A 22,190-nucleotide genomic window follows, 5' to 3' on the forward strand; every position below is an offset into this window, starting at 1 on the left:
GTCTCGTTTTTTTCCATTATTCCCCAAGGTTGAGCCAAGAGCAGCACAAATGAGCAGAAAGATATTACCGCTGTAGAGTGGTTGTCTGCTGGTGCAGGTAGAGCTCAGATGGCGCCAAATACCAGCTGGAGCAACGGTATGGCTGTGTGCCACCTGGTCTGACCTTGCACGCACTGCCGCAATCCTCAAATATCAATTTTGTTAAGTGCAATCCACCTTGGAGTTGATCAGCAAACACTGCCCAGAATATATATCACGTGAATAGTCAACTTCTTCACCCATGAAATAATAATAATAAAGTAATATTAGTGGTAATTACGCCACATTTGTAAGCCCATTTTTTTTTACTCCAAAAATTTTATTATTAGTAGTAGTAGTAGTAGCAGCAGCACTAGGAGAATAATCAGGGGAAAGCGTTTACACGTAAGGATCCTACAGCCCCTTGAGAATGGGAGGCAATCATGCTTTATCCAAGAAAGTGAACAGTAGCTCTAACTCCTTGAATAGAGAGCCCTTAACAACCAGGGAACGAAGAGGATGCTATATTAGAGACGTTGTTAAAGGGGGATTTGCTATACTCACGCCTTAGGAATTTCAACCTTGTGCAATGCTAGTCTAGCCAAGCTCATCCTCTCATTTCTGATGCCTTTCCTCTTAGCCGCATTATGCATATTGATAATGTTTGAATCTTTACTATATATTAGCCTTTTAAGAAATAATATACTGCATATGAAGATAGTGATATGGGTACGGTATTTGACCAATATCGAATTATCCACACTTTTCTTTTATTACACACAAAAATTAACTGCGAAATAATAATAATAATAATTATATTATTTTTATTATTATTCTCGAAGGAGTACTGTGGAAAATACTGTATATATTTTCCAGAAATACAGTAGTTATTAAATGTAAATAGATGGTCATTGTGTATTTAAAATTTATGTAATCGAAAACGGGAAGCTGCGCCTACGCAGAAGGGTCGTTATTTTGTGGTTTTGAATTGGATACAACGTTAATGTAATGGGAAGAATTTTTCGTGCTCTAGAGGTTAAAATTGGATTGACACCTCTCAAATAGGAGACGAAATTGTTGGATGTGCATTCCTGCATAACTTGAGATATCAGGTGACTGGACAAGACAGCTCCAGGAACCACAGCTAAGTCATGTCTATATTATGTTTATAGTTCTGGCCAGTATTATTCTCATGAACGTAGACAGGGGGGTTTTCTGAGTATGATACACCTTAATCTCCAGTCAAATTGGTGAGTGATATTAAGATATATTTTCCTTCTGTTCTGTAGGTGTGTATATATATATATATATATATATATATATATATATATATATATATATATATATATATATATATATATATATATTTATTATTATCACACTGGCCGATTCCCACCAAGGCAGGGTGGCCCGAAAAAGAAAAACTTTCACCATCATTCACTCCATCACTGTCTTGCCAGAAGGGTGCTTTACACTACAGTTTTTAAACTGCAACATTAACACCCCTCCTTCAGAGTGCAGGCACTGTACTTCCCATCTCCAGGACTCAAGTCCGGCCTGCGGTTTCCCTGAATCCCTTCATAAATGTTACTTTGCTCACACTCCAACAGCACGTCAAGTATTAAAAACCATTTGTCTCCATTCACTCCTATCAAACACGCTCACGCATGCCTGCTGGAAGTCCAAGCCCCTCGCACACAAAACCTCCTTTACCCCCTCCCTCCAACCCTTCCTAGGCCGACCCCTACCCCGCCTTCCTTCCACTACAGACTGATACACTCTTGAAGTTATTCTGTTTCGCTCCATTCTCTCTACATGTCCGAACCACCTCAACAACCCTTCCTCAGCCCTCTGGACAACAGTTTTGGTAATCCCGCACCTCCTCCTAACTTCCAAACTACGAATTCTCTGCATTATATTCACACCACACATTGCCCTCAGACATGACATCTCCACTGCCTCCAGCCTTCTCCTCGCTGCAACATTCATCACCCATGCTTCACACCCATATAAGAGCGTTGGTAAAACTATACTCTCATACATTCCCCTCTTTGCCTCCAAGGACAAAGTTCTCTGTCTCCACAGACTCCTAAGTGCACCACTCACTCTTTTTCCCTCATCAATTCTATGATTCACCTCATCTTTCATAGACCCATCCGCTGACACGTCCACTCCCAAATATCTGAATACGTTCACCTCCTCCATACTCTCTCCCTCCAATCTGATATTCAATCTTTCATCACCTAATCTTTTTGTTATCCTCATAACCTTACTCTTTCCTGTATTCACCTTTAATTTTCTTCTTTTGCACACCCTACCAAATTCATCCACCAATCTCTGCAGCTTCTCTTCAGAATCTCCCAAGAGCACAGTGTCATCAGCAAAGAGCAGCTGTGACAACTCCCACCCTGTGTGTGATTCTTTATCTTTTAACTCCACGCCTCTTGCCAAGACCCTCGCATTTACTTCTCTTACAACCCCATCTATAAATATATTAAACAACCACGGTGACATCACACATCCTTGTCTAAGGCCTACTTTTACTGGGAAAAAATTTCCCTCTTTTCTACATACTCTAACTTGAGCCTCACTATCCTCGTAAAAACTCTTCACTGCTTTCAGTAACCTACCTCCTACACCATACACTTGCAACATCTGCCACATTGCCCCCCTATCCACCCTGTCATACGCCTTTTCCAAATCCATAAATGCCACAAAGACCTCTTTAGCCTTATCTAAATACTGTTCACTTATATGTTTCACTGTAAACACCTGGTCCACACACCCCCTACCTTTCCTAAAGCCTCCTTGTTCATCTGCTATCCTATTCTCCGTCTTACTCTTAATTCTTTCAATTATAACTCTACCATACACTTTACCAGGTACACTCAACAGACTTATCCCCCTATAATTTTTGCACTCTCTTTTATCCCCTTTGCCTTTATACAAAGGAACTATGCATGCTCTCTGCCAATCCCTAGGTACCTTACCCTCTTCCATACATTTATTAAATAATTGCACCAACCACTCCAAAACTATATCCCCACCTGCTTTTAACATTTCTATCTTTATCCCATCAATCCCGGCTGCCTTACCCCCTTTCATTTTACCTACTGCCTCACGAACTTCCCCCACACTCACAACTGGCTCTTCCTCACTCCTACAAGATGTTATTCCTCCTTGCCCTATACACGAAATCACAGCTTCCCTATCTTCATCAACATTTAACAATTCCTCAAAATATTCCCTCCATCTTCCCAATACCTCTAACTCTCCATTTAATAACTCTCCTCTCCTATTTTTAACTGACAAATCCATTTGTTCTCTAGGCTTCCTTAACTTGTTAATCTCACTCCAAAACTTTTTCTTATTTTCAACAAAATTTGTTGATAACAGCTCACCCACTCTCTCATTTGCTCTCTTTTTACATTGCTTCACCACTCTCTTAACCTCTCTCTTTTTCTCCATATACTCTTCCCTCCTTGCATCACTTCTACTTTGTAAAAAACTTCTCATATGCTAACTTTTTCTCCCTTACTACTCTCTTTACATCATCATTCCACCAATCGCTCCTCTTCCCTCCTGCACCCACTTTCCTGTAACCACAAACTTCTGCTGAACACTCTAACACTACATTTTTAAACCTACCCCATTCCTCTTCGACCCCATTGCCTATGCTCTCATTAGCCCATCTATCCTCCAATAGCTGTTTATATCTTACCCTAACTGCCTCCTCTTTTAGTTTATAAACCTTCACCTCTCTCTTCCCTGATGCTTCTATTCTCCTTGTATCCCATCTACCTTTTACTCTCAGTGTAGCTACAACTAGAAAGTGATCTGATATATCTGTGGCCCCTCGATAAACATGTACATATGTATATATGTATATATGTATATATATATATATATATATATATATATATATATATATATATACATATATATATATATATATATATATATATATATACATATATATAAATATATATACATTATATATATATATATATATATATATATATATATATAGGGAAGTACCACCTCTATAGCTGGAATGGGGACCCTCATCCTCAGAGAAGACAATAAACGTACCTCAGGGAAAACTCAAGGTTCTCCCCGGAGCTGTTTGAATATTTTCTTCTCCTACCACCCCCTATATTTATATTCTATGTGGACATTTATTAATAAACAAAATACATTTACAGAAAAAAAACAAACATGAATACAATGGCACAATGTATCAAAGATGATGAATTTCCTCCAGCTCCTCCGAGGCTGGACGTGAACCAAGTATGCAGCAAGCATTTCCCCTCTGGATGGCCACGCTGAGGCGCTGGAACATGAAAGTGGCTGCCCTTGGGTCCCTGGTGGTGTCGATGAGTCTGGAACCCAATTCTTTAAGGAAGCGTGTGGCATTTTTTCCCCATGATCCCAAGGTCTCTGATCCCACTGGGACAAATTGATACTGTTGGGTAATGTCCCTGTACTTGCTGATCTTGTACTCCTCCCTGTGGTCAGCAGCTCCTCCCTGTCGCCCCACACTGTGATGGATATAGGTGTCAGCCAGTGTGGACACACAGGTATAGTCCCATGCTAAGAGCTTGCCATTCTTCCAAGGATAGATGGTGATCCCGTCGGGGCGGTTTGCTGGGTTGTGGGTATTGTTTGCTGCAAGTGATCGTGGCTCCCTCTCGGCAGGGCATCCAGCTGTAGCAAGGGTTCTCTTAATGATGTCGTTGACCTCATTGTGTCTTGCATGCCAGCCCTTGGTTTTGGAACAGTTGAGACCATGTAGACCGTATTGGTCTGCTTGCACTTCGCCGCAAATACACATATATTCTGTGTGAATTGGGGCAGCAAGGCGCAGAGCCACTGCAATACGGAGGGTCTTAGGGTCGAGTCGCGTTCCCATTGCCGATATGGGAACTGTTTGGAGGAAGTCCCCGGAGTGAGGTGCACTCATAACCATTTATTATTTTTAATATACAGTCCACAAATTTATATATTTACCAGTATTTCTGGTGTATGTATATTTCATTTAATTAATAGGTCCAGAGCAACTTGTGGTTATAACAGTGGTAGGTATCGAAGGGGGACATTTTTTGCGACCTAGGTGTCCCAAATTCCTACTTGTCTATGTAATATTGATAAATAATAATTATCTTTGTTATCATTTACTGTTATGTACATAATTAGTTACATTCAGATAAATGCAATTTTCCACAAGTACCTTATAGTTATTATAATTGTTGTACATTCACAAGGAGGAACAAATGTTAGCAATTATTATACTGACTACATGAAAGTAGAATTTAAACTAAATAAGTCTTATTGGAATAATAATTCAATACTGAGACTTTTGAGTATACTAAGATAGATACATTTTTTATTTAATAAATTTAAGACACTGAATGCCAGTGTAAGCAACTTGTCTTGGCATAGTAAGTATACTTTTTAATAGCCGAGTCTAGAAACCTAATGCAGCTTTCAATAATACTTTAAAAAGTACTGTAGAAGATCCGATTTTTTCCAGGTAATCGCATTTCATATCAAGAGACTGGGACTGATCACCAGAAAATTACCTCCCCACTTCTCCTGTCTCCAGTACTACAGTCACCTCTATATTCGACTGATGAATTATTATTATTATAATCAAGGGGGAAGCGCTAAACCCGGAGGATTATACAGCGCCTGGGGGGGGGAATGTGGAAGGCATTCAGGCTTAATTCGGGGAACTGGAGCACAGATCCAATTCCCTAAATCAAGAGCCCCTCACCAACATCAAGGAACCTTCCTTGAGGGGTCGACTGATGAAGCCTACTGAGCAGGGTAAAAGTTTCGTCAATAGATACCTGTGTAACACATGTCTTACTTATCAATATTACTGCTGTCAAATGTGTTCATTTATTTTTAAACATTTCTTTTTTTTTATTTTTTTTTTTTTGCAAATAAAATAGGCTACAGAATTCTATTTATAGTAGTATTATTGGCTAAGTTTACCTGTACTTACATTTGCGTATTTTCGTAAGACTGTCAGCTTATTATTAAAAGATTGTTACAATGTTGGTGTATCAAGTCTTGCTGTTGATGTTATTGCTGACGGCCGCAATAACTGCCTACAAAAGCATGAGCCTCGTAGCTCTTTCGTCAAGCTTAACTGTTGCTTGATTTAGATAATACATTAGTTTATAATGTACCTTTGCAACATTTTGTGCATTATATGTGTATGTGTAAATATAATTAAATTGTCTTTATGTTTTTCTTCACGAAATAAAGGTTACTGAGCCACTACTTCTACTGTTATTACTACTACTACTATTAATAATAATAGTAATAATAATAATAATGAGGAAGCAGGAATGGCCTAGTTGGTAGAGCTGAGCCTGGTGTGATCTAGACATCTCAAGGCCACAGTCTCACTCTCACATGGCCAGCTTACCAAACAACTTTATATATCTTAGTCCATTAATTGGGGAAAAATACACGTTCATCAAAACCAGGTAATTTAATGATATTAAGTAATTATAATTAATCCCCAACTAAGTATCGATACCAAATGCATTGTAGTACTTTTTACTTGACACTAATAATAATAATATAATAATAATAATAAATCCACCACGAAATATTCATACCAAATACATTATATTTTTTTTACTTGACACTTTATTATAATGAAAAAATAGAACAGGAAGGGCTAAGTGGCTGGACCGCTGCCATGGGTTCGAATCCTTTCACTGTAATATATTCATTTATGTTCTAATGTTTGTAAAATGGCAAATCTGTACCTACATAGCCTTGACCCAAAAGGTATGCTCTTCACAAGCTGTATCAGCCGTTAAAATTAAAGCCATACAGTAACTGCACAAAAAATATCACACAATTTTGAAAACACAATTGGCTCCTACACACTCCAATAACAATCCTAACTTAAAAGTCTAAGTAGGATACACCACTGTTGAACGTCTGAAGCTATCACAAATTCCAATGCGCCTCCCCCCCCCCCCCGTGAAATCAAGATCAGGAGGATTGGTTTTATAAAACTGACAAAATGAACTTGCCAATCTTAATAAGTTTCATGTACCTTTCCCTATAGTTCATTAGCGCTAAAGGTCTGAAGCCGATGGGGCGAGGCGTTCTGAGATTATAAACTAAAGCCTTGGGGGAAGTGTATGATCGGTTCTACAATATAGCAGCACTAAAAATATATTTAAGGGCTCAAACGCTTCAAATTTCAAAACAAGATAAAAATGAAACGCGAGATTTCCATATTTGATTGACAGATGGGTCGAACCAGTATTAGTTTCGTTATGTTTAATTATACTGAAAATGTTACCCATCCCCGGTCCCTCATATTTCCCCGACCTGACCTCTTACCTCATCCATGATCTTTCCACTTTACCCAACCTCTGACCTCTCTCGAGCTTGACCTCAGGGTGCGCGTTTGCCTTATAAGGTCTGTCTTTTTTGTATACTTGATAAAGGTGTCCTTGCTAGTGTTTTTCCTTGTTCTTTTTATTGTATTCTATTCCAGATTCTCTACTAAATGAATTCCAGACAATTATAGTGGAGCTGAAATAAAATTTTGCAAACTGGCACCGTCAGTCCAATAACAATTAAACGCATCCTCTAAATACATCAACTGTTAATTAAGGGCTTTAGGCCGGTCGCATGATGTGTTCCCAAATTATCGCGTGAAAACCAATAGTTCAACTGAAAGATCAATAACATGAATGAAACATTGCTATAATGTTGTTTAATAAAAGCTGATGGCATATTAAAGTTGGTAACAAGGCTATGGAAAACAGATCCCACGAGTCGGGACCCTGGTGTTTACTCAACAAGTCACAACACATACACACTAGCACTTGACTAGAAGATCTCCAACGCCATAATGTTTTTACCCGGACCATGTTCACAACCTTGAAGTGTATTACACTCTTAGCTTATACACATCAACACTTAACTAAAAGATCCCTAACACAATCAGGCCACCAACCAGGATACCTGGTCGGGGAGCGGGTTATCCCTGCCTTTAAGGGTAATATTGCCATCACCATTAACAAAAACTGCTAAGACTAACGCTAGTAATACAGGTTAAACTGCTAAGATACATGCAGTGTAAATATTACATAAAATAAATAACAGAAATATTAAAGATGTCTGTTTTAATTAGGCTAAAAAACGAGCAAAAACATCACAAAACTGAAGGTTAAACCAACACTGCTAGATATTAAGCGAAAAAAATTAATCCTACAACTAGGTCATATATACACATAGCATATATACATATTGAGAAATTTACATCTTCCTATATACACCAAGAGATATTTATCATCTCCGTATACTCCGAGGTATACATCTTTGTGTATACACTGAGCATACAAAATTGAGTATATACATTGAGAGGTCATCTCAATATATATACACCGAAAGCTGTATACCATTTCTGTGTATATACAGAGGTACATCTCTACATATACAGAGGTGTACATCATCTGTATGTATATATAAATAAATGTAATAAATTATCCATGGGAAGATTTATAATTTGAGAGGTGAGAAAGTCTTATCTTCATACAATATTTACTTAAGAATTCAACGTTTATGTGAATAAATCCATCACCATCTTCCATAATCATATTCTGGAACATGACAGGATATTGTATATATTGCATAGAAAATAACACACGAATACAGTGTAATGCGATCCTTTACTGACGCTTCACCCACACATTGGGCTTGATCAACAAACTGTTTGTGGCTTAATAAAGCCCATTGTGTCAGAGAAACGTTGTCAATAAAGGATCGCATTAAAATGCTATTTTTTTTTTTTTTGGGGGGGGGGCTAATGTGTCATTGTATTTTTTAGTATGTAATATGTTTGGAAATAAATGTCATAAAATACCGACACGATAATACTACTAATAATAATACAGTATATTATTATTATCGTGTCAGTATTTTATACCATTTCCAAACATATTACATGCTAAAAAATACCATGACATATTAGCAAAACATGAGAAATTTTAAAAGAAAAAAAAAGGCCAACAAAACGGTAAGGAGTTCAAGCTACATTTGAATTTCTGGGTCTTGAGAGTGAAAGGCTTAAGGTAATGGATCAGCAACACGACAGCCACATAGAATATTCATACACGTACAACAATAACAGCTCCAAATTTATGAGTTAACCTCCTATTTTAACTATAGTATACGTATTCGAGAAAAGCACTAAACTTGCACAAGTCATACTGCACCTTGTCACTGTGGTTGTATACAAGTAAGTCTTGCATGAATCAGGCAGTTACTCTCCAAGACAAACCACAACACTGAATATAAAGAGAAAACTGAACTCACCAAAAGAGGGTCAACTATAATTATTACAAAGTAAGCAAGTTACCTGCTGAATTATTATTACTTATCTGGGCAGGATTTAGACATGGTGCGTCCCAATGCATGGGAAGCTGCAGGAGACCTATCTAGCTAGTGTTAGCATAGAATAAGGCTGTGTAACAATTGAACTTGTGGCTTTCTTTTGTGCCTAACAATATTTTAATACATGTGAACTACATTACCTACACACTGCAGAAAATAAATTAATTATTATTATAATCCTGTGCAGGGGTGGGAGGGTTACTCTATTAGACTTTTAAAAATATGCCTTTAATTATTCATTTTCAAGAAATTTATTAATTGGAAAGCAATACTACTGTAAATTCGTTCCCAATGACTGAACGTATATAATTCCAAAGAGTAAAACACTGTTGAAAAATGATAAATGCCAGAAAATTAAATGTAATTTGTAAGCTGTAACATAATCAACCCTGATAAAACATTTAAGCTCACTCAGTTTACATTTCTTGTTTGTTTTTTTTAAACAAAAAATCATGGACGATGTCCTCAAAAGATAACTAGTTAAACAGTAAATTAATTTTACATAAAAAATATTTGTTGATAAGTAATTTAAGAAGTGTATCAGGTACAGTTCAGAATCAGATTTAGGCATAAGCAAATAAATTCTGAAATTTTGAGAGGTCCCTTCAGACTGAGAGGCCTTAGCTTGTTTAACCTATGCCTAGATAGTGCTCTGCATTTAGTACAGGTTTAAGTTGCTTACCATGTAAGCTTTCGAAAATTCTTAAATCCGAAGTGTTATGAGTTTTAGCTAAATATATTTTTTTACAATATTATATCACGTAACGAATATGATTCCTGAAGATGGTGGTAGATTTATCACTGAAAAGTTGAAATCTTACAATAAATATTCTATGAAGATAATTTAAGTTCCCCACCCCCCTGTCAAATAATAATTCTTCAAGCTAATTAGTCCTTTTGTTTACTGTATCATCTAAGTGTTTATATAATGAGTTTACTTTCACCCTCATTTCAGGGCTTAAATTTTTTTTTACTTGTATTGAAGAGGTGAGTTGCGGCCTAACCCTGGTGCAGTCAATAGGCTTCTAGCCTTACAACCAGCCAACATTATAAAACATATCAAGGTACTGTATTAAATTTTTAATTTAACTGTTAAACAACCAACTTCATAAAAAAACGAAAATGGTAAAAATTTAACCATCACAAAAAACAATGAGGAACAGTGAACAACACTGCCACTATTATAAAGCAAATACTGTACATCATCAAAGTAGAAAAAAATGGTGCAACATAAAAAGGAGAGGCTTTACTCAAGTGAACAACATTGCTCTCGACAACAATGAGCCCTCAAGCATTTTATACAATACAACACTTTTTATGGTGCTTGCCCTCTCATACTGAGAGAGACTTTTATTGTGAAAACTATTTTGTATGCTAAATAATTATAAGGTATTTAAACGGTTGTTTTTGTCTAGAATGTATATATGGGGAAATTATTGCGGGTTATGAGAAAGGTGTAGGAGTTAGTTACCCGGTAACAGACATATTGCCCCTATTAGTAACGATATCAGAATAAAAGTCACCCCTAGTGGTGACGGTATAAGGTTAGCAGAAAACCCAGGATTTTTTTTTTTATGAAGAATGGGGACGGGGTGAAGTGGGTAACCCCAACCTTTTCATTATGTTGTCTCTTTCCTTTCCCAAACATCAAATGTACCCAGCGTTGTGAGCTTGCATCACACAAACACCTGCAACGGTGCAACCTTAACACACACAAACATCCTTGCTGTGTTGACCTTTCCGCACTACAGCATTCTCTGCACCAAGAACTTCTTACATCATATCTTGAATGTGGAGTAGATTACTATATGTACTTCGTGCACTCAAAGTTTAAACATGTACACACATTATAGTGTAATATATATATATATATATATATATATATATATATATATATATATATATATATATATATATATATATATATATATATATATATATATATATATATATATATATATATATATATATATATATATATATATATATATATATATATATATATATATATATATATATATATATATATATATATATATATATATATATATATATATATATATATATATATATATATATATATATATATATATATACATGTATATATATATATGTATATACATGTATATATATACACACACACACATATATATATATATATATATTTTCAACAAGTCGGTCGTCTCCCACCGAGGCAGGGTGACCCAAAAAAAGAAAGAAAATCCCCAAAAAGAAAATACTTTCATCATCATTCAACACTTTCACCACACTCACACATTATCACTGCTTTTGCAGAGGTGCTCAGAATATAACAGTTTAGAAGCATATACGTATAGAGATACACAACATATCCCTCCAAACTGCCAATATCCCAAACCCCTCATTGCAGGCATTGTACTTCCCATTTCCAGGACTCAAGTCCGACTATATGAAAATAACCGGTTTCCCTGAATCCCTTCACTAAATATTACCCTGCTCACACTCCAACAGATCGTCAGGTCCCAAGTATCATTCGTCTCCATTCACTCCTATCTAACACGCTCATGCACGCTTGCTGGAAGTCCAAGCCCCTCACCCACAAAACCTCCTTTACCCCCTCTTTCCAACCCTTTCGAGGACGACCCCTACACCTCTTTCCTTCCCCTATAGATTTATATGCTTTCCATGTCATTCTACTTTGATCCATTCTCTCTAAATGACCAAACCACCTCAACAACCCCTCTTCTGCCCTCTGACTAATGCTTTTATTAACTCCACACCTTCTCCTAATTTCCACACTCCGAATTTTCTGCATAATATTTACACCACACATTGCCCTTAGACAGGACATCACTGCCTCCAACCGTCTCCTCGCTGCTGCATTTACCACCCAAGCTTCACATCCATATAAGAGTGTTGGTACTATTATACTTTCATACATTCCCTTCTTTGCCTCCATAGATAACGTTTTTTGACTCCACATATACCTCAACGCACCACTCACCTTTTTTCCCTCATCAATTCTATGATTAACCTCATCCTTCATAAATCCATCCGCCGACACGTCAACTCCCAAGTATCTGAAAACATTCACTTCTTCCATACTCCTCCTCCCCAATTTGATATCCAATTTTTCTTTATCTAAATCATTTGATACCCTCATCACCTTACTCTTTTCTATGTTCACTTTCAACTTTCTACCTTTACACACATTCTCAAACTCATCCACTAACCTTTGCAATTTTTCTTTAGAATCTCCCATAAGCACAGTATCATCAGCAAAAAGTAACTGTGTCAATTCCCATTTTGAATTTGATTCCCCATAATTTAATCCCACCCCTCTCCCGAACACCCTAGCATTTACTTCTTTTACAACCCTATCTATAAATATATTAAACAACCATGGTGACAATACACATCCCTGTCTAAGACCTACTTTTACCGGGAAGTATTCTCCCTCTCTTCTACACACCCTAACCTGAGCCTCACTATCCTCATAAAAGCTCTTTACAGCATTTAATAAATAACTTACCACCTATTCCATATACTTGCAACATCTGCCACATTGCTCCTCTATCCACTCTATCATATGCCTTTTCTAAATCCATAAATGCAATAAAAACTTCCCTACCTTTATCTAAATACTGTTCACATATATGCTTCAATGTAAACACTTGATCTACACATCCCCTACCCACTCTGAAACCTCCTTGTTCGTCCGCAATTCTACATTCTGTCTTACCTCTAATTCTTTCAATTATAACCCTACCGTATACTTTTCCTGGTATACTCAGTAAACTTATTCCTCTATAATTTTTACAATATCTTTTGTCCCCTTTCCCTTTATATAAAGGGACTATACATGCTCTCCGCCAATCCCTAGGTACCTTCCCCTCTTTCATACATTTATTAAACAAAAGTACCAACCACTCCAACACTATATCCCCCCCTGCTTTTAACATTTCTGTCATGATCCCATCAGTTCCAGCTGCTTTACCCCCTTTCATTCTACGTAATGCTTCACGTACCTCCACCACACTTACAGTCTGCTCTTCTTCACTCCTAAAAGATGGTATACCTCCCTGGCCAGTGCATGAAATTACCGCCTCCCTTTCTTCCTTAACATTTAAAAGTTCCTCAAAATATTCTCGCCATCTACCTAATACCTCCCTCTCCCCATCTACTAACTCCCCTACTCTGTTTTTAACTGACAAATCCATACTTTCCCTAGGCTTTCTTAACTTGTTTAACTCACTCCAAAATTTTTTTTTATTTTCATTAAAATTTCTTGACAGTGCCTCTCCCACTCTTTCATCTGCTCTCCTTTTGCACTCTCTCACCACTCTCTTCACCTTTCTTTTACTCTCCATATACTCTGCTCTTCTTATAACACTTCTGCTTTGTAAAAACCTCTCGTAAGCTACCTTTTTCTCTTTTATCACACCCTTTACTTCATCATTCCACCAATCACTCCTCTTTCCTCCTGCCCCCACCCTCCTATAACCACAAACTTCTGCCCCACATTCTAATACTGCATTTTTAAAACTATTCCAACCCTCTTCAACCCCCCCACTACTCATCTTTGCACTAGCCCACCTTTCTGCGAATAGTCGCTTATATCTCGCCCGAACTTCCTCCTCCCTTAGTTTATACACTTTCACCTCCCTCTTACTTGTTGTTGCCACCTTCCTCTTTTCCCATCTACCTCTTACTCTAACTGTAGCTACAACTAAATAATGATCCGATATATCAGTTGCCCCTCTATAAACATGTACATCCTGGAGCCTACCCATCAACCTTTTATCCACCAATACATAATCTAACAAACTACTTTCATTACGTGCTACATCATACCTTGTATATTTATTTATCCTCTTTTTCATAAAATATGTATTACTTATTACCAAATTTCTTTCTACACATAGCTCAATTAAAGGCTCCCCATTTACATTTACCCCTGGCACCCCAAAATTACCTACTACTCCCTCCATAACATTTTTACCCACTTTAGCATTGAAATCCCCAACCACCATTACTCTCACACTTGATTCAAAACTCCCCACGCATTCACTCAACATTTCCCAGAATCTCTCTCTCTCCTCTACACTTCTCTCTTCTCCAGGTGCATACACGCTTACTATAACCCACTTTTCACATCCAATCTTTATTTTACTCCACATAATCCTTGAATTTATACATTTGTAGTCCCTCTTTTCCTGCCATAGCTTATCCTTCAACATTATTGCTACTCCTTCTTTAGCTCTAACTTTATTTGAAACTCCTGACCTAATCCCATTTATTCCTCTCCATTGAAACTCTCCCACCCCCTTCAGCTTTGTTTCACTTAAAGCCATATATATATATATATATATATATATATATATATATATATATATATATATATATATATATAAGGGGTGTTAATGTTGCAGTTTAAAAACTGTAGTGTAAAGCACCCTTCTGGCAAGACAGTGATGGAGTGAATGATGGTGAAAGTTTTTCTTTTTCGGGCCACCCTGCCTTGGTGGGAATCGGCCGGTGTGATAATAAAAAAAATAATAAAAAATATATATATAATTATATATATATATATATATATATATATATATATATATATAATTATATATATAATATATATATTTATATATATAATTATATATATATATGTATATATATATATATATATATATATATATATATATATATATATATATATATATATATATATATATATATATATATACGCATGCAATATACATCTCAACCCAAAGTCCATCTTGCCGGTATCCATGATTTAAAGGTAGAACTACCATGCTTACACTCCAACAGCCAACACAATATATATAACATTCGAGATGGGGGTCATAGATAAACATTATTTTAAACCCCATTTACAAGTATCGACCATAAACAGCTTGAAATGTATATGCTATATATATATATATATATATATATATATATATATATATATATATATATCCCATCCCTTTGAAGATGGGTGTAAGCACATGAAAAAGCTCAGGTTTTATTTCCTATTTTCACTAGTATTTTTTTCATGTTTGCAATCACGTGTTTTATTGGGATTTCTTCCAAAATGAACATCACCCATTCTTTTCATATATAAGGGCTTTCCACAATACTTTATCACGTGAGTTATACCTGACAAATTCACACTCTTCAGCCACAAAAACAAGGATAAACTTGTCATCAAAATACTAGATGACATTACAATCGCCACCGGAAATTAGTGTGACCGGTCGGCAGTCTGAGAACGAGCTGGCAGACACCCACGTTGCAAAGGACACCCATGTTGAGCTCACACCAGCTCAGCCAAGGGCACACATGCTAAGGTCACACCAGGCTAGCCAAGGACACCCATGATGGTCATACTAACTTAGCCAAGAAAACCCATGATGGAGGTCATACTTGCCTAGCCAAGGACACCCATATTGGGGTCACACCACCCTAACCAAGAACACCTGTTGGAGGTCACACCAACAAAGTCAAGGACACCCGTGTCGGAGTCACACCAACCTAACCAAGGGTATTCATACGTAGGTCACACTGTCATAAAGGATGAAGAACATAGTTAATGGTGTCCCCCAAAATACCCCTAATATAAAGCTGAAGGGAGTAATAACAAACACATGGCTACACTACGCTGTTTCGAAAACAATAACAACTATAAACCCGTAGCTCAATGGTCGAGTGCTCTACTCATAACAGAAAGTGCCCAGGTTCGATTCTCAGGAAAAGGCGAGATACGTGGTCAAGTGTAAAGCTTACACTTGCGTCCCTTATTCACACACAGTAACACAATAGGTACTACCTGGATGTTAAGTCTCTTTACATCTTCTACCCCTGTTCACTTGAATAGTAAATAGGTACTACCTGAGTGTTATGTGACTGATGTGGCAGCCTGAGGGATGGTAGATAGGACTAGACTTTGAAATGAGCTGAGGTAGGATATCAGCTCTTGGCCATTCAATTCAACCATGTAAAAAACATGCCTCACAAAAAGCTTCTAAGACGCACTTCCTGATAATGTGACATTAACAACAGTTTTGCAAACCCGCCGAGACCGACAAAAAACAAAAGACAACTTCAGTACCTGGGAACATTCGAAAACATTATGGAGGAACTTAGTGCAACTTAACTTACCCCGTCTTCCGTTAAGTCGAAACCTTGAGTCTTCCGCCAACGCATCCTGGGTCATGGCAGGTTTTCTTCTGTTGATGGCGACCTGTTGCTGTTGACGGTGACCTGTTGTTCGGTTAACCGTGACGTTTCTATTAATGGTAAACTGTTCGGTTAACGGTGATGTTCTTTTGATGTGATCCTTTTTTTCGGTTAACGGTGACGTTTCTGTAAAGGTAACCTCAGAGCTCTGTTGGCAGTGACGTTTACGTTACCTATTACTGTAGTATGCAGCTTTAAAGCTCTATTAACGGTATCCTTATGTTCTATGGATAATAACGTAACGAACAAGTATGCGAGAATTCACTTAGTTGCCTGCTAAACTGGCAGAGGGGAAGTGGCAGCACAGCAGTACTTACTGCACCACACGCATGGTTCAGTGTGTTCTGGGTGGCCCACTTGTCACTACAGTGCCACTAGCATCACTCTGGTGCCAATGGCATCATTCTGGTGCCACGTGCCAACCATGGCGTGGCCTCTGCACTTGCACCATATTTCCTAGTGTATCCTGAGGTCACTTTCCTGTACTCTGAAGCCTGAGAATGACGTTCTATTTAACATATGACAAAAATTAATTTGTAATGAACAATCTTTATTCATATGACAAAACATTAGTTCATTTTCATCACAGAGGTAAAACACTCAATAAAAAACCATAATAACTGAACACCACAAAATGCACAGCACTAATACGAGTAGTTTTTATATGAATAAAAAGACAGTGAATACGTATAATTTACAAGATTATCAGTATACAAATTTTCACCACCTTAAGTCGTCTAACACTTATTTTCAAGTGACATTAATTACTACGATAAATGTCAGTCATTTGATGATCCAGAATTCATACACTTCAATTACTGTATAAATCTACACAACACTGAGTATTTAGCCTGTGTGTGGCGATTACATCACAAAATACACGGAGACATTATGAAAAATTCATGTATACTGGATGTGGAGTTATGTGTTACTACAAGGCTGTCTACATGCTTGTTATGAAGCCTTGTTTGTTGTTGCAGCTGCTGTGGCCCCACCATCTCCCTAGCAACACACACGCTTAATGAATTTTCATTTTTAGACTGAAATTCTTGTTAACAATGATTCGGTCATGTCTAAACACGATTGTTTATGTTCTCGGTCAGGTTATATGACATCACAGTCTTCCAGCAAATACAATATTAATGGAATTTAAGTTCTAATTTGAGTTAAGGGTAACTTTTTTTTAAGAACGCCTAAGGGTGATTGCCTTCCATTTCCCAGGCGTTATATGATCCTTACGGGTTTAGTACTACTACATGAATATAATAAATAAACAAATAATAATAATCCACGTAAAACAGTTAACTAATTTTATGCAATTCTTTTATTTGCTACTTTTTATGTTACCAAAAATAACTAGCAGCCTAACCTTGCCAAAATTTATGTAATATAAGAAAGTTTAGTTTATAGCCTAGCCTATCAAACAATTTGCATGACTAGTGTTATTCCAATGAAGGACCAAGCTTCAGCTCAGTAGTACTTGCATTATTACAATGATGTTCATGTTTTTCTCAGGCTACCTAAATTAACGTAAAAAAAAACTATCAACCTGTCAAGAAGTATAAATAATAAGTACTAAGGTTAATCTTCCACTTTATATATCTTTGGTAAAGCCTCACTTAGATTACGATGCTTGGTTCTGGTCTTCATATTACAGAACAGACATAAATGCGCTAGAAAATATATAGAAAACGATGAAGTTGATACCATCTATCAAAAATATTTCCTACCAAGGCTGAAGGCTCTGGATTTACACTCTCTGGAAAGACGACGAATTAGGGAGGAGACGACTGAAGGGTACAAACTGAAAACTAGAATAAATAAAGGGGATATAAACAACATGCAGAAAGTATCTAAGACGACTCGCAGCAACTAATTCAACTTGGACAAATTTATATTTGGAAAAGATATCGGAAAGTAATGGATTGGCAACAGAATTGTAAATGAGTGGAACAAACTTCAAGGTAGCTTTATAAAGGCGATTGATAACTTTGGACAGTTTTAAATATAGGTTAGACGGACACATGAGTGCGTGAGAGTTGGATCTGTCTAGCATGGGCCAATAGGCCTGCTGCAGTATTCATGTTTTTATGCATTAATATAATTTTCATTTAAATATCTACAATGATTATGTAGCATTTCAGTATCACAGAATCATTTTTTATTCAACTGAATAGCATTTAATTTTAAAACAAAACCATGGATCAAAAGCCCTTCACCAGCATGACGGCACCTCCCATGAATGGTTAAGGGAAACACAGGTACCCGTGGGTAGTAAAGTAAAATTTTTATCTCCATATTCCTGAGTTACCAAGTAAAATGTTTCCTATAATTTTCTGAAATAACGATAACGGGTGACGCCAAGATAATAGTAAGGATGAGAGTAATCTCAGGACCTTGTAAGTAGTGGAGTGTGACCTTCTGACCTTCTTCCTCCCACCAAAGGAGGTCACCCACAATAGCTAGCATTAAACGTACATAAATAAATAATGAGGAAGCAGAGACATTGCATAATTAAAATCACTGTCAAGACAAAGTCTGCCCAAAATTACTGACAGTAAACACACTGAGGTAGTAACAGGAACCTGGTGTGTGTACTCAACTGTGGTTGCAGGGGTCGATTCACAGCTCCCATGTGTGTTATTTTAATATATATATATATATATATATATATATATATATATATATATATATATATATATATATATATATATATATATATATATATATATATATGAGAGAGAGAGAGAGAGAGTCTTCTATGAAGTCTGGAGACTTCCTAGAACCCATGTGTGCACTAGGCTTATATATATATATATATATATATATATATATATATATATATATATATATATATATATATATATATATATATATATATATATATATATATATATATAAATAGGAGGAATAACATCTTGTAGGAGTGAGGAAGAGCCGGTTGTGAGTGTGGGGAAAGTTCGTGAGGCAGTAGGTAAAATGAAAGGGGTAGTAAGGCAGCTGGGATTGATGGGATAAAGATAGAAATGTTAAAGCAGGTGGGGATATAGTTTTGGAGTGGTTGGTGCAATTATTTAATAAATGTATGGAAGAGGGTAAGGTACCTAGGGATTGGCAGCATAGTTCCTTTGTATAAAGGCAAAGGAGACAAAAGAGAGTGCAAAAATTATAGGGGGATAAGTCTGTTGAGTATACCTGGTAAAGTGTATGGTAGAGTTATTATTGAAAGAATTAAGAGTAAGACGGAGAATAGGATAGCAGATGAACAAGGAGGCTTTAGGAAAGGTAGGGGGTGTGTGGACCAGGTGTTTACAGTGAAACATATAATTGAACAGTATTTAGATAAGGCTAAAGAGGTCTTTGTGGCATTTATGGATTTGGAAAAGGCGTATGACAGGGTGGATAGGGGGGCAATGTGGCAGATGTTGCAGGTGTATGGTGTAGGAGGTAGATTACTGAAAGCAGTGAAGAGTTTTTATGAGGATAGTGAGGCTCAAGTTAGAGTATGTAGGAAAGAGGGAAATTATTTCCCAGTAAAAGTAGGCCTTAGACAAGGATGTGTGATGTCCCCGTGGTTGTTTAATATATTTATAGATGGGGTTGTAAGAGAAGTAAATGCGAGGGTCTTGGCAAGAGGTGTGGAGTTAAAAGATAAAGAATCACACATAAAGTGGGAGTTGTCACAGTTGCTCTTTGCTGATGACACTGTGCTCTTGGGAGATTCTGAAGAGAAGTTGCAGAGATTGGTGGATGAATTTGGTAGGGTGTGAAAAAGAAGAAAATTAAGAGTGAATACAGGAAAGAGTAAGGTTATGAGGATAACAAAAAGATTAGGTGATGAAAGATTGGATATCAGATTGGAGGGAGAGAGTATGGAGGAAGTGAATGTATTCAGATATTTGGGAGTGGACGTGTCAGCGGATGGGTCTATGAAAGATGAGGTGAATCATAGAATTGATGAGGGGAAAAGGGTGAGTGGTGCACTTAGGAGTCTGTGGAGACAAAGAACTTTGTCCTTGGAGCCAAAGAGGGGAATGTATGAGAGTATAGTTTTACCAACGCTCTTATATGGGTGTGAAGCATGGGTGATGAATGTTGCAGCGAGGAGAAGGCTGGAGGCAGTGATGTCATGTCTGAGGGCAATGTGTGGTGTGAATATAATGCAGAGAATTCGTAGTTTGGAAGTTAGGAGGAGGTGCGGGATTACCAAAACTGTTGTCCAGAGGGCTGAGGAAGGGTTGTTGAGGTGGTTCGGACATGTAGAGAGAATGGAGCGAAACAGAGTGACTTCAAGAGTGTATCAGTCTGTAGTGGAAGGAAGGCGGGGTAGGGGTCGGCCTAGGAAAGGTTGGAGGGAGGGGGTAAAGGAGGTTTTGTGTGCGAGGGGCTTGGACTTCCAGCAGGCATGCGTGAGCGTGTTTGATAGGAGTGAATGGAGACAAATGGTTTTTAATACTTGACGTGCTGTTGGAGTGTGAGCAAAGTAACATTTATGAAGGGGTTCAGGGAAACCGGCAGGCCGGACTTGAGTCCTGGAGATGGGAAGTACAGTGCCTGCACTCTGAAGGAGGGGTGTTAATGTTGCAGTTTAAAAACTGTAGTGTAAAGCACCCTTCTGGCAAGACAGTGATGGAGTGAATGATGGTGAAAGTTTTTCTTTTTCGGGCCACCCTGCCTTGGTGGGAATCGGCGAGTGTGATAATAAAAAATAATAAAAAATAAATAAATAAAAAATATATATATATATATATATATATATATATATATATATATATATATATATATATATATTAGAAATTAGTATACTGATGGCACTGTACAAGTGAATTGCTTCCTAGCTGACCCACCCGCAGTGAAGACTGGCTTCAAGCCACAAAATCTAAGCTATCTAATTCACTTTTTACCCAGCATCGACGATCACTTAGGTGCCGGAGGCGATTCAAAACTTATTTCGACCAACAGTCTTGGCTCTCACAACCAGGCATGAGTGGCAATCCGGTTCCAACATTTTTTACCTGTTCATGACGCAAGGTGTAATGTAAGGGATTCCCAGACTGGAAACCCAGGTTACAGTCCTGCAGTACTCATCTAGTCTCCATACATACATGAATACGGGACCAAGAGCTGAGCCTCAACTCCTGCAACCACAAATAGGCGAGTACATACATACCTATACAGACATACATATTTACATACAAATACATGCATATTACATACTCGCGCTCATTCAAAACGCTGACTACACATATGATGATAAAATGCAATCATAGATACATAGAAGCGATAAAAATTCTGGAAGCTCAAACAGAAAACTGGGACCCACCGAGCGGAGTGTACAATACAATGAAATAATCACTTATTAAATCTAGTGTCAAAGTCACGCAGTAAGTCATGCACGTGAGGAGCAGCGGAAAAAAAATATTTTCATTGTTAAATTATGGGTTATTTTATGTTAGTTCAAATACAACCTGGCCTACAATATACTAGTTATTCTAAATTTTATTAACATAATCTAA

General features: G+C 37.2%; 1 protein-coding gene and 1 long non-coding RNA gene across 8 annotated transcripts in view; one reads left to right on the forward strand and one right to left on the reverse strand.

The window, feature by feature from the left end:
• LOC138854753 (uncharacterized) overlaps positions 1-6,410 on the forward strand; it is an 86,150-nt gene extending 79,740 nt beyond the window's left edge. Inside the window, exon 4 of the long non-coding RNA XR_011393924.1 lies at positions 5,552-6,410. This is a non-coding gene — a long non-coding RNA (uncharacterized lncRNA). The remainder of the gene's footprint in view (positions 1-5,551) is intronic.
• Positions 1-22,190, reverse strand: part of LOC128697918 (sodium-dependent nutrient amino acid transporter 1) — a 155,789-nt gene that overhangs the window by 117,883 nt on the left and 15,716 nt on the right. For 6 of the 7 annotated variants that reach the window (XM_070099589.1, XM_070099594.1, XM_070099593.1 and 3 more), the window contains exon 2: positions 16,597-17,168. The exons of the other annotated variant lie outside the window; for it this stretch is intronic. In XM_070099589.1, coding sequence (XP_069955690.1) covers positions 16,597-16,641 — 45 coding nt within the window. In that variant the 5' untranslated portion in view covers positions 16,642-17,168. The remainder of the gene's footprint in view (positions 1-16,596; positions 17,169-22,190) is intronic. 7 annotated transcript variants of the gene reach the window in all.

This window comes from Cherax quadricarinatus, chromosome 68, assembly GCF_038502225.1.
Source record: "Cherax quadricarinatus isolate ZL_2023a chromosome 68, ASM3850222v1, whole genome shotgun sequence".
In the NCBI taxonomy this organism is placed as follows: domain Eukaryota; kingdom Metazoa; phylum Arthropoda; class Malacostraca; order Decapoda; family Parastacidae; genus Cherax; species Cherax quadricarinatus.